This window comes from Mytilus galloprovincialis, chromosome 2, assembly GCF_965363235.1.
Source record: "Mytilus galloprovincialis chromosome 2, xbMytGall1.hap1.1, whole genome shotgun sequence".
NCBI lineage: Eukaryota > Metazoa > Mollusca > Bivalvia > Mytilida > Mytilidae > Mytilus > Mytilus galloprovincialis.
Genome location: NC_134839.1, coordinates 5,167,176 through 5,181,843, shown reverse-complemented (window position 1 = coordinate 5,181,843; position 14,668 = coordinate 5,167,176). Strand labels below are relative to the sequence as shown.

Here is a 14,668-nt window from a genome sequence, read left to right as displayed (position 1 = left end):
TTGTTACCGTCTGAGACCTGGACATAATTGAAAATCCTTTTCTAACAGGTGCAACGTATAAAAAAATGTATTATAACCGAATAGGTAACGAATAGGTAACAGGGTATTAACCGAGCGCTGGAACGGGTACATGCGCGCTAATAGGGTCATTTCATCTCTAAGAACACATTGTTACCACCAGAGACCTGAACACAATTAAAAAACGATTTATTTCAAGGTGCACCGTATACCCCGCGCATTAAAAGCGAATAGGTAACAAATAGGTAACAGGTTATTTACCGAGCGCTGGAACGGGTACATGCGCTCTAATGAGGTCATTTCATATCTAAGAACACATTGTTACCACCAGACATGAATACAATTAAAACACGATTTATTTCAAGGTGCTGCGTATCCCCCGCGCATTAAAAGCAAATAGGTAACGAATAGGTAACAGGTTATTTACCGAGCGCTGGAACGGGTACATGCGCTCTAATGGGGTCATTTCATCTCTAAGAACACATTGTTACCACCTGAGACATGGACATAATTGAAAATCCTTTTCTAACAGGTGAAACGTATAAAAAAATGTATTATAAGCGAATAGGTAACGAATAGGTATCGAATAGGTAACAGGGTATTAACCAAGCGCTGGAACGGGTACATGCGCGCTAATAGGGTAATTTCATCTCTAAGAACACATTGTTACCACCAGACATGAACACAATTAAAAAACGATTTATTTCAAGGTGCACCGTATACCCCGCGCATTAAAAGCGAATAGGTAACGAATAGGTAACAGGTTATTTACCGAGCGCTGGAACGGGTACATGCGCTCTAATGGGGTCATTTCATCTCTAAGAACACATTGTTACCGTCTGAGACCTGGACATAATTGAAAATCCTTTTCTAACAGGTGCAACGTATAAAAAAATGTATTATAACCGAATAGGTAACGAATAGGTAACAGGGTATTAACCGAGCGCTGGAACGGGTACATGCGCGCTAATAGGGTCATTTCATCTCTAAGAACACATTCTTACCACCAGAGACCTGAACACAATTAAAAAAGGATTTATTTCAAGGTGCACCGTATACCCCGCGCATTAAAAGCGAATAAGTAACGAATAGGTAACAGGTTATTTACCGAGCGCTGGAACGGGTACATGCGCTCTAATGGGGTCATTTCATCTCTAAGAACACATTGTTACCACCAGACATGAATACAATTAAAACACGATTTATTTCAAGGTGCAGCGTATACCTCGCGCATTAAAAGCGAATAGGTAACGAATAGGTAACGAATAGGTAACAGGTTATTTACCGAGCGCTGGAACGGGTACATGCGCTCTAATGGGGTCATTTCATCTCTAAGAACACATTGTTACCACCTGAGACATGGACATAATTGAAAATCCTTTTCTTACAGGTGAAACGTATAAAAAAATGTATTATAAGCGAATAGGTAACGAATAAGTATCGAATAGGTAACAGGGTATTAACCGAGCGCTGGAACGGGTACATGCGCGCTAATAGGGTAATTTCATCTCTAAGAACACATTGTTACCACCAGACATGAACACAATTAAAAAACGATTTATTTCAAGGTGCACCGTATACCCCGCGCATTAAAAGCGAATAGGTAACGAATAGGTAACAGGTTATTTACCGAGCGCTGGAACGGGTACATGCGCTCTAATGGGGTCATTTCATCTCTAAGAACACATTGTTACCGTCTGTGACCTGGACATAATTGAAAATCCTTTTCTAACAGGCGCAACGTATAAAAAAATGTATTATAACCGAATAGGTAACGAATAGGTAACAGGGTATTAACCGAGCGCTGGAACGGGTACATGCGCGCTAATAGGGTCATTTCATCTCTAAGAACACATTGTTACCACCAGAGACCTGAACACAATTAAAAAACGATTTATTTCAAGGTGCACCGTATACCCCGCGCATTAAAAGCGAATAGGTAACAAATAGGTAACAGGTTATTTACCGAGGGCTGGAACGGGTACATGCGCTCTAATGGGGTCATTTCATATCTAAGAACACATTGTTACCACCAGACATGAATACAATTAAAACACGATTTATTTCAAGGTGCTGCGTATCCCCCGCGCATTAAAAGCAAATAGGTAACGAATAGGTAACAGGTTATTTACCGAGCGCTGGAACGGGTACATGCGCTCTAATGGGGTCATTTCATCTCTAAGAACACATTGTTACCACCTGAGACATGGACATAATTGAAAATCCTTTTCTAACAGGTGAAACGTATAAAAAAATGTATTATAAGCGAATAGGTAACGAATAGGTATCGAATAGGTAACAGGGTATTAACCGAGCGCTGGAACGGGTACATGCGCGCTAATAGGGTAATTTCATCTCTAAGAACACATTGTTACCACCAGACATGAACACAATTAAAAAACGATTTATTTCAAGGTGCACCGTATACCCCGCGCATTAAAAGCGAATAGGTAACGAATAGGTAACAGGTTATTTACCGAGCGCTGGAACGGGTACATGCGCTCTAATGGGGTCATTTCATCTCTAAGAACACATTGTTACCGTCTGAGACCTGGACATAATTGAAAATCCTTTTCTAACAGGTGCAACGTATAAAAAAATGTATTATAACCGAATAGGTAACGAATAGGTAACAGGGTATTAACCGAGCGCTGGAACGGGTACATGCGCGCTAATAGGGTCATTTCATCTCTAAGAACACATTCTTACCACCAGAGACCTGAACACAATTAAAAAAGGATTTATTTCAAGGTGCACCGTATACCCCGCGCATTAAAAGCGAATAAGTAACGAATAGGTAACAGGTTATTTACCGAGCGCTGGAACGGGTACATGCGCTCTAATGGGGTCATTTCATCTCTAAGAACACATTGTTACCACCAGACATGAATACAATTAAAACACGATTTATTTCAAGGTGCAGCGTATACCTCGCACATTAAAAGCGAATAGGTAACGAATAGGTAACAGGTTATTTACCGAGCGCTGGAACGGGTACATGCGCTCTAATGGGGTCATTTCATCTCTAAGAACACATTGTTACCACCTGAGACATGGACATAATTGAAAATCCTTTTCTTACAGGTGAAACGTATAAAAAAATGTATTATAAGCGAATAGGTAACGAATAGGTAAGGAATAGGTAACAGGGTATTAACCGAGCGCTGGAACGGGTACATGCGCGCTAATAGGGTCATTTCATCTCTAAGAACACATTGTTACCACCAGAGACCTGAACACAATTAAAAAACGATTTATTTCAAGGTGCACCGTATACCCCGCGCATTAAAAGCGAATAGGTAACGAATAGGTAACAGGTTATTTACTGGGCGCTGGAACGGGTACATGCGCTCTAATGGGGTCATTTCATCTCTAAGAACACATTGTTACCACCAGACATGAATACAATTAAAACACGATTTATTTCAAGGTGCTGCGTATCCCCCGCGCATTAAAAGCGAATAGGTAACGAATAGGTAACAGGTTATTTACCGAGCGCTGGAACGGGTACATGCGCTCTAATGGGGTCATTTCATCTCTAAGAACACATTGTTACCACCTGAGACATGGACATAATTGAAAATCCTTTTCTAACAGGTGAAACGTATAAAAAAATGTATTATAAGCGAAAAGGTAACGAATAGGTATCGAATAGGTAACAGGGTATTAACCGAGCGCTGGAACGGGTACATGCGCGCTAATAGGGTCATTTCATCTCTAAGAACACATTCTTACCACCAGAGACCTTAACACAATTAAAAAACGATTTATTTCAAGGTGCACCGTATACCCCGCGCATTAAAAGCGAATAGGTAACGAATAGGTAACAGGTTATTTACCGAGCGCTGGAACGCGTACATGCGCTCTAATGGGGTCATTTCATCTCTAAGAACACATTGTTACCACCTGAGACATGAACACAATTAAAACACGATTTATTTCAAGTTGCAGCGTATACCCCGCGCATTAAAAGCGAATAGGTAACTAATAGGTAACAAGATTATTTACCGAGCACTGGAACGGGTACATGAGCGCTAATAGGGTAATTTCATCTCTAAGAACACATTGTTACCACCTGAGACATGGACATAATTGAAAATCCTTTTCTAACAGGTGAAACGTATAAAAAAATGTATTATAAGCGAATAGGTAACGAATAGGTAACGAATGGATAACAGGGTATTAACCGCGCGCTGGAACGTGTACATGCGCGCTAATAGGGTAATTTCATCTCTAAGAACACATTCTTACCACCAGAGACCTGAACACAATTAAAAAACGATTTATTTCAAGGTGCACCGTATACCCCGCGCATTAAAAGCGAATAAGTAACGAATAGGTAACAGGTTATTTACCGAGCGCTGGAACACGTACATGCGCTCTAATGGGGTCATTTCATCTCTAAGAACACATTGTTACCACCAGACATGAATACAATTCAAACACGATTTATTTCAAGGTGCAGCGTATCCCCCGCGCATTAAAAGCGAATAGGTAACGAATAGGTAACAGGTTATTTACCGAGCGCTGGAACGGGTACATGCGCTCTAATGGGGTCATTTCATCTCTAAGAACACATTGTTACCACCTGAGACATCGACATAATTGAAAATCCTTTTCTAACAGGTGAAACGTATAAAAAAATGTATTATAAGCGAATAGGTAACGAATAGGTAACAGGGTATTAACCGAGCGCTGGAACGGGTACATGCGCGCTTATAGGGTCATTTCATCTCTAAGAACACATTCTTACCACCAGAGACCTGAACACAATTAAAAAACGATTTATTTCAAGGTGCACCGTATACCCCGTGCATTAAAAGCGAATAGGTAACGAATAGGTAACAGGTTATTTACCGAGCGCTGGAACGCGTACATGCGCTCTAATGGGGTCATTTCATCTCTAAGAACACATTGTTACCACCTGAGACATGAACACAATTAAAACACGATTTATTTCAAGTTGTAGCGTATACCCCGCGCATTAAAAGCGAATAGGTAACGAATAGGTAACAAGATTATTTACCGAGCACTGGAACGGGTACATGAGCGCTAATAGGGTAATTTCATCTCTAAGAACACATTGTTACCACCTGAGACATGGACATAATTGAAAATCCTTTTCTAACAGGTGAAACGTATAAAAAAATGTATTATAAGCGAATAGGTAACGAATAGGTAACGAATGGATAACAGGGTATTAACCGAGCGCTTGAACGGGTACATGCGCGCTAATAGGGTCATTTCATCTCTAAGAACACATTCTTACCACCAGAGACCTGAACACAATTAAAAAACGATTTATTTCAAGGTGCACCGTATACCCCGCGCATTAAAAGCGAATAGGTAACGAATAGGTAACAGGTTATTTACCGAGCGCTGGAACGGGTACATGCGCTCTAATGGGGTCATTTCATCTCTAAGAACACATTGTTACCGTCTGAGACATGAATACAATTAAAACACGATTTATTTCAAGGTGCAGCGTATACCCCGCACATTAAAAGCGAATAGGTAACGAATAGGTAACAGGTTATTTACCGAGCGCTAGAACGGGTACATGCGCTCTAATGGGGTCATTTCATCTCTAAGAACACATTGTTACCACCTGAGACATGGACATAATTGAAAATCCTTTTCTAACAGGTGAAACGTATAAAAAAATGTATTATAAGCGAATAGGTAACGAATAGGTAACGAATAGGTAACAGGGTATTAACCGAGCGCTGGAACGGGTACATGCGCGCTAATAGGGTCATTTCATCTCTAAGAACACATTCTTACCACCAGAGACCTGAACACAATTAAAAAACGATTTATTTCAAGGTGCACCGTATACCCCGCGCATTAAAAGCGAATAGGTAACGAATAGGTAACAGGTTATTTACCGAGCGCTGGAACGCGTACATGCGCTCTAATGGGGTCATTTCATCTCTAAGAACACATTGTTACCACCTGAGACATGAACACAATTAAAACACGATTGATTTCAAGTTGCAGCGTATACCCCGCGCATTAAAAGCGAATAGGTAACGAATAGGTAACAAGATTATTTACCGAGCACTGGAACGGGTACATGAGCGCTAATAGGGTAATTTCATCTCTAAAAACACATTGTTACCACCTGAGACATGGACATAATTGAAAATCCTTTTCTAACAGGTGAAACGTATAAAAAAATGTATTATAAGCGAATAGGTAACGAATAGGTAACGAATAGGTAACAGGGTATTAACCGAGCGCTGGAACGGGTACATGCGCGCTAATAGGGTCATTTCATCTCTAAGAACACATTCTTACCACCAGAGACCTGAACACAATTAAAAAACGATTTATTTCAAGGTGCACCGTATACCCCGCGCATTAAAAGCGAATAGGTAACGAATAGGTAACAGGTTATTTACCGAGCGCTGGAACGGGTACATGCGCTCTAATGGGATCATTTCATCTCTAAGAACACATTGTTACCACCTGAGACATGAACACAATTAAAAAACGATTTATTTCAAGGTGCACCGTATACCCCGCGCATTAAAAGCGAATAGGTAACGAATAGGTAACAGGTTATTTACCGAGCGCTGGAACGGGTACATGCGCTCTAATGGGGTCATTTCATCTCTAAGAACACATTGTTACCGTCTGAGACCTGGACATAATTGAAAATCCTTTTCTTACAGGTGAAACGTATAAAAAATGTATTATAAGCGAATAGGTAACGAATAGGTAAGGAATAGGTAACAGGGTATTAACCGAGCGCTGGAACGGGTACATGCGCGCTAATAGGGTCATTTCATCTCTAAGAACACATTCTTACCACCAGAGACCTGAACACAATTAAAAAACGATTTATTTCAAGGTGCACCGTATACCCCGCGCATTAAAAGCGAATAGGTAACGAATAGGTAACAGGTTATTTACCGAGCGCTGGAACGGGTACATGCGCTCTAATGGGGTCATTTCATCTCTAAGAACACATTGTTACCACCTGAGACATGGACATAATTGAAAATCCTTTTCTTACAGGTGAAACGTATAAAAAAATGTATTATAAGCGAATAGGTAACGAATAGGTAAGGAATAGGTAACAGGGTATTAACCGAGCGCTGGAACGGGTACATGCGCGTAAATAGGGTAATTTCATCTCTAAGAACACATTCTTACCACCAGAGACATGAACACAATTAAAAAACGATTTATTTCAAGGTGCACCGTATACCCCGCGCATTAAAAGCGAATAGGTAACGAATAGGTAACAGGTTATTTACCGAGCGCTGGAACGGGTACATGCGCTCTAATGGGGTCATTTCATCTCTAAGAACACATTGTTACCGTCTGAGACCTGGACATAATTGAAAATCCTTTTCTAACAGGTGCAACGTATAAAAAAATGTATTATAAGCGAATAGGTAACGAATAGGTAACAGGGTATTAACCGAGCGCTGGAACGGGTACATGCGCGCTAATAGGGTAATTTCATCTCTAAGAACACATTGTTACCACCAGAGACCTGAACACAATTAAAAAACGATTTATTTCAAGGTGCACCGTATACCCCGCGCATTAAAAGCGAATAAGTAACGAATAGGTAACAGGTTATTTACCGAGCGCTGGAACGCGTACATGCGCTCTAATGGGGTCATTTCATCTCTAAGAACACATTGTTACCACCAGACATTAATACAATTAAAACACGATTTATTTCAAGTTGCAGCGTATACCCCGCGCATTAAAAGCGAATAGGTAACGAATAGGTAACAAGATTATTTACCGAGCACTGGAACGGGTACATGAGCGCTAATAGGGTAATTTCATCTCTAAGAACACATTGTTACCACCTGAGACATGGATATAATTGAAAATCCTTTTCTAACAGGTGAAACGTATAAAAAAATGTATTATAAGCGAATAGGTAACGAATAGGTAACGAATGGATAACAGGGTATTAACCGAGCGCTTGAACGGGTACATGCGCGCTAATAGGGTCATTTCATCTCTAAGAACACATTCTTACCACCAGAGACCTGAACACAATTAAAAAACGATTTATTTCAAGGTGCACCGTATACCCCGCGCATTAAAAGCGAATAGGTAACGAATAGGTAACAGGTTATTTACCGAGCGCTGGAACGGGTACATGCGCTCTAATGGGGTCATTTCATCTCTAAGAACATGAAGAACACATTGTTACCGTCTGAGACCTGGACATAATTGAAAATCCTTTTCTAACAGGTGCAACGTATAAAAAAATGTATTATAAGCGAATAGGTAACGAATAGGTAACGAATAGGTAACAGGGTATTAACCGAGCGCTTAAACGGGTACATGCGCGCTAATAGGGTAATTTCATCTCTAAGAACACATTCTTACCACCAGAGACCTGAACACAATTAAAAAACGATTTATTTCAAGGTGCACCGTATACCCCGCGCATTAAAAGCGAATAAGTAACGAATAGGTAACAGGTTATTTACCGAGCGCTGGAACGGGTACATGCGCTCTAATGGGGTCATTTCATCTCTAAGAACACATTGTTACCATCAGAGATATGAATTTAATTGAAAATCCTTTTCTAAAAGGTGCAACGTACAACAAACGTACTATAAGTGAATAGGTAACGAATAGGTAACGAATAGGTAACGAATAGGTAACAGGGTATTAACCGATCGCTGGAACGAGTACATATGCGCTTATAGGGGTATTTCATCTATAAGAACACATTATTACCACCAGAGAAATAAACACAATTGGAAATCCTTTTCTAAAAGGTGCAACGTACAACAAACTTTTTAAAAGCGAATTAGTAACGAATATTTAACAGGGTATTATCCGACCGCTGGAACGGATACAAATGCACTTATAGAGTTATATCACCTCTAAGAGCCCAAATCTTCCACCAGAGACAACAAAACAATTGAAAATCATGTTTTAAAAGGTGCAACGTAAGATACACGTATTATAAGCGAATTATAAGCGAGTGATGGAACGAATTAAATAAGGTAATAGCATGCTCCGAAACGATGTACACCCTGCTTACATGTTTAACTCTACCACATTATGTAAGTATGTGCCTGTCCCTAGACAAGAGTAGTTATCGTTTGTTTTTGTGTTACATATTTCCGTTTATTTTTTTGTATATGAAATACGGCCGTCAGTTTTGTTGTTTGAATTGTATGAGGTTGTCATTTCTGGGCCTTTTATAGGTGACTACACGGTTTGGGCTATGCTCATTGTTGAAGGCCGTACAGTGAACTATAGTTGATAATTTCTGTGTCATTTTGGTCTAATGTGGAGTGTTGTCTCATTGGCAATCATACCACATCTTCGTTTTTACGCAAGCGCTAACACGGTGATTTCATCCCGTCGAACCAAGATCCATCTTCAAACATACGGACATAAAGCAGTTAAAAGGTAGAACGTATAAAAAACAAGTAAGGAACAAATGCGTATCGAACATGAAGTAAAAGGATCGGTTGAGCACAAACACATATAAATAGGTCATAAAAAGATCATTTTACCTCAACCAATTCAGAACTATTACCATATGTAAGACTATTAACAACTAGATTTGTAATTGCTAGCAATAACGGAAGGCACCCCTTCCCCCTATTACCAGGTGAGCGACAGCCATTTTGACAATTCCAAAGTCAAAGAGAGCATCTACAGATGTCTAGTAACATTTTTGCAAAGTTTCATTAAGTTTGAACATTTTGAATTTTTGATATTTTTGCTGTTTCCATGGTTACGGCGGCCATTTTGAAAATTCTAACTTCAAAATCCAACTCTGCCTATGCCAGTTACCATTCCTGTAAAGTTTCATCCAGTTTGCGGAAAATTCTTATTTTTGAAATTTTTGACCTTTTTGCATTGTTTCCATGGTAACAAGACCTATTTTGGAAATTCCAACTCCAATGTTGCTCATCATTACTGTGAAGTTTCATGAAGTTTTGAGCATTTTGAGAATTTTGAAAATTTTGGTGTAGTTTCCATGGCAACATAGTAGTTCCAATGATCGCCAAAATCATCCAACACCTGTATATAGTGGGCACCTACATTGTTTTAAAATATGATGATTCTGAGTTGAAGCATATCCAAACAGTTCACCAAAAACCAAAAGCTCATTTTTTTCACAATTGTGCCGTTTCCATGGTAACGGCAGCCATATTAAACTATTTCATGCCATAATTAAAAAGGGGGAATGATATTAAAAATAAAATAAGTAACGAATAGGGAATAGGGAATAGGGAATAGGTAAGGCAGCAACCATTTGATTTTCTGGGGGGGGCTATGGTTTTTTTTGGAAAAAAAAGTTTGTTTCCAGTTTTTGGAGAAAAAAATAATTTGTTTTTGATTCTGAGAAAAAAAAATTGTTTGTTTCACCCTCAGCTGCCACTATATGTAATGCTAAAATTGAAAGAAAAAAATTGTTTTCGACTTGTCGCGAAAAAATAGATTGTTTTTCGCCGCAGGCGAAAAAAAAAGTTTGTACAGAAAAAAAAACCATAGCCCCCCCAGAAAATCAAATGGTTGCTGCCTAAGGAATAGGTAACGAATAGGGAATAGGGAATAGGTAACGAATAGGTAACGAATAGGGAATAGGGAATAGGTAACGAATAGGTAACGAATAGGGAATAGGGAATAGGTAACGAATAGGTAACGAATAGGGAATAGGGAATAGGTAACGAATAGGGAATAGGGAATAGGTAACGAATAGGCAACGAATAGGGAATAGGGAATAGGTAACGAATAGGGAATAGGGAATAGGTAACCAACTTCTTGCCCATTAGTCATGGTTGGTTTTAAGCAAATCAAAAGAACTGAAAATTAATCTTATGTGACCTATAAAAAAAAGTATTTGATTGCACAGTTTATTTCTTCAAAAAATATTAGAAACATGGATGTGTTACCTAGCAATGTATTCTTTGTTGTATATGTGTCTTTAATCATTAAATTATATCACTACACATATATACATATTTCTGTTTATACTTAAAATACATGAAATAAAACAAGCTTGAAAGTAAAAATTCTGCACCTGGGGCTCATGATTTACCAGCTAGTATTCATTATGACTGCTTTATTTCATCTATTATCAGGATAATCTGTTTTGTTTGCATGGTTTGTAAAGGTACATTATGTAGTTGAAAATGGCTTGTTGGTATTAAAATGTAAGCCGGAAAACTGAACATGCTGATTGTGTCCCCTTATGACAATTTTGACAATCTTTGGTTTCATATCTATTAATAAAATGCTTCGCTGTGAGCAGCTTCTTACGACCACAAAGGTTGAACCCTGAACAGTTGGGCCAAATTTGGACACAATATATTCAAGCTTGATACTGTATGAATTTGGATTGTTATCAAATTTTCTGACACAAACAAATATCAAGATCTTACAAATCTATTGTGCAATACTGTGCAAAAAAGATTTCTTCTTGAAACTTTTTAAAAATTTTGAAAAAAAAATTAAACCCCTTATAGGGGCACTAGCTGTCAAATTCATGTTCACCAATTTTAATCAAATTCTTATATTTCATTTGTGTATTTTATTTATAACAATGTAAAACATTTATCCAAACTATTAAAAGTCTAAAATAAACAATTAACTGGCATGAGCTGGGCACAGGCATGAAAAGATGTAGCTTCGTTTCGTGTGAATTTAGTCCAGATGCCATCTAATTTTTTATTGAGTACACGTTCAGACCTCTAAAATCATCCGATGACCATATAAGCTATGTAAATAAAGGTATAAATAGATTAAGCAAACTCATGCTGTTGGATTATTCTAGGGTTTGTATGTCATGTATGTCCTATCTGGATTTTGTTTTATATAGGGTTGCTGCTCACAAGGAAGGTATTTAACCAAGAGTTACAACATTTTTGTACAAGATAGGGTGAAGTTGAGATCATCCCTTCATAATTTTTAAGGAAGCCATCAGGAGCTGGTTGAACTTTAATGTGGAATATCCATTTCACAGATGATACAGATTGTGGATATGTTCCTAATGTCGTTACTAAAATCCTGTATCCTTTCCCTAATTTGATGTTTTACATGTACCAGGTTTGTAACACAAACAGGACAGGTGCACATGTGGAGCAGAATATAATATGCTTACCCTTCTGTGGTCACCTTAGATCACACCCAGTTGAAGGTGGGTTTTATGCTGCTCAGTGTTTAGTTTTCAACATACATGTACAGTATGTATGTGTTCACATTGTGTTTTGGGTACTATTGCTAATCTGTTGCCCATTTTCTTTTTTAGTCATGGGCAGGGCCATGCATGATGGCATTGTTATTTATTTTGATCTTAAGAGTTTGAACATTCCTTTGGGGTATTTTGCCTGACTGCTCTTTAATAGAGTATGGATTTTGACGAGTGATGAACAGATGAAGTTGAAGTCCTGGCATAATCCTTGTTGGAATGTTGGATGTGTACAGATTGATAATGTACATGTAGTCTGCAAATGTTTGCACCTGTCCTAAGTCAGGAATCTTATGTACAGTAGTTGTCGTTTGTTTATGTAATTTATACATATTTCTGTTTTTTTGTATTTAAAATAGATTAGACCGTTGGTTTTTCTGTTTGAATGGTTTTAAACTAGTAATTTTGGAGCCCTTTATAGCTTTTTGTTCGGTGTGAGCCAAGGATCCATGTTGAAGGTTGTACATTGACCTATAATGGTTTATTTTTATAAATTGTTATTTGGATAGAGAGTTGTCTCATTGGCACTCACACCACATATTCCTATATCTATTAGATGCATGATTGTTTTGTTAGTTGTTGGTGGCTTTGAACTGGCTGTCAGTTGACTGTGAGTACTATCAGAAATGTTCCTAACTTGTCTTTTTGTTGTTTGGATGTACAAGTACTGCAAGTACCCACCCACATCCACTTGTATTTTTGTCCATCTGATCAGTTAAGCCTTTTTCTATATTTTTATAGTTCGTTCTTAAAAATGTTGTACTGTTATACCACTGTCCAAGGTAAGGGGAGGGTTGGGATCCCGCTAGCATGTTTAACCCTAGTCCAAATAATTATGACGTCTTGAAAGGCTATTATATTTTTTTTCTTTGACATGTTTGACGCCTTATTTCAATGTCGAAGTACATGTAAGGCGTCAAAGAAAAAAAATATAATAGCCTTTCAACATGTTCAAGACGTCATAATTATTTGAACTAGTTTAATCCCACCACATTTTTTATGTATATGACTGTCCAAAGTCAGGAGCCTGTAATTCAGTGGTTGTCGTTTGTTTTATGTGTTACATATTTGTTTTCGTTCAATTTTTAAATAAATAAGGGCGTTAGTTTTCTCTTTTGAATTGTTAAAATTACTCATTACATTATCATTTCAGGGCCTCTTATAGCTGACTATGCGGAATGGGCTATGCTCATTGTTGAAGGCAGTACGGTGACCTATAGTTGTTAACTTCTGTGTCATTTTGGTCTCTTGTGGAGAGTTGTCTCATTGCCATAATAATTTGTCAATCATACCACATCTTATTTTTATAATCCACCATGTGCCATTATGTTATCAGCTGTGCTCATTGACATGTATTAAGGTTTAGAAAATACATCATTATTTTCAGTAAAACATACATAGTTACCTTGTCTGAAATCTTTCCCATCTCAAAAAGAATTCACATTCAAGTTTCAAAACAAATGCACGTGGACAAGACAGGAAGTGTAGAATTTATTGTAAGTATGCCCAATGACGGAAGGGTATGGAAAGAATACGATCTAATGAGTTTTTTTCTTCTTTGATTTTTAGGTCAATTTGTCTATATATAATAGTCCCAGTGTACTAATAATACATAAATAAATAAGCTTTATTTAGAGTAGGCATAGTATACAAACAAGGACATATCATATTATTAAGCAAGGCTTCCCAAACTTGAAAATTAAAAAAAATGTGGTGCACACTGTTAAATAATTTAACCCGCTTCGCGCGTTATTCAGTGTGCACCAAATTGTTTATGCTATTTCTTCATAGACAGAAAAAATATTACAGTCATTCCTTAACTATATAAATAACTATGGGGTCTTAATTGCAAGGCTAGTTTTATTTAATTTCTAATTTTCAAGGCTCGGGCCTATTCGAAGTTTTTGTCACCGGAAGTGCTGTATATTTTGGTTTTTTAATCTTTACAGCTCAGAGTGATCAAATTGGTCGAAAAAATAGGGGTCCCAGACCACTTAGGCTCAAAATATTACTTCTAAACAGGTATGTAAAAGGAACCGGTTTTCAATGGATTGATAGGGAAAATAGGGGGTCGCCCCGATATTCCGACACCCCATTTTTAAATAGTCCGACACCCCAATAGACCGACGAAGGCAAATAACTGCCGTCATATAAAGGTAAGAGAATAATGGCAAACCGTGAGTATGAAGATAATGACCAAAAACGGCAAAATTTCCTTAAAATTACAAATTCAGGGGCAGCAACATAACAACGGTTTTCCGATTCCGTTCCGAATGTGATGAACATTCCCCCCCCCCCCCCCAATGTCAGATTTGTTCTAAATGCTTTGGTTTCAGAGATATAAGCCAAAATCTACATTTTACACGTGGTATATGTTCACTAGATACAACATGCACTACTGTAAAATTGAGAATGGAAATGGGGAATGTGCCAAAGAGACAACAACCCGAC

General features: G+C 38.1%; 1 protein-coding gene across 1 annotated transcript in view; it reads right to left on the bottom strand.

The window, feature by feature from the left end:
• Positions 1 to 13,735, bottom strand: part of LOC143062721 (uncharacterized) — a 30,760-nt gene extending 17,025 nt beyond the window's left edge. Inside the window, exon 1 of the mRNA XM_076234489.1 lies at positions 13,623 to 13,735. Coding sequence (XP_076090604.1) covers positions 13,623 to 13,643 — 21 coding nt within the window. The 5' untranslated portion in view covers positions 13,644 to 13,735. The remainder of the gene's footprint in view (positions 1 to 13,622) is intronic.
• Between the last annotated feature and the right edge of the window lie 933 nt (positions 13,736 to 14,668).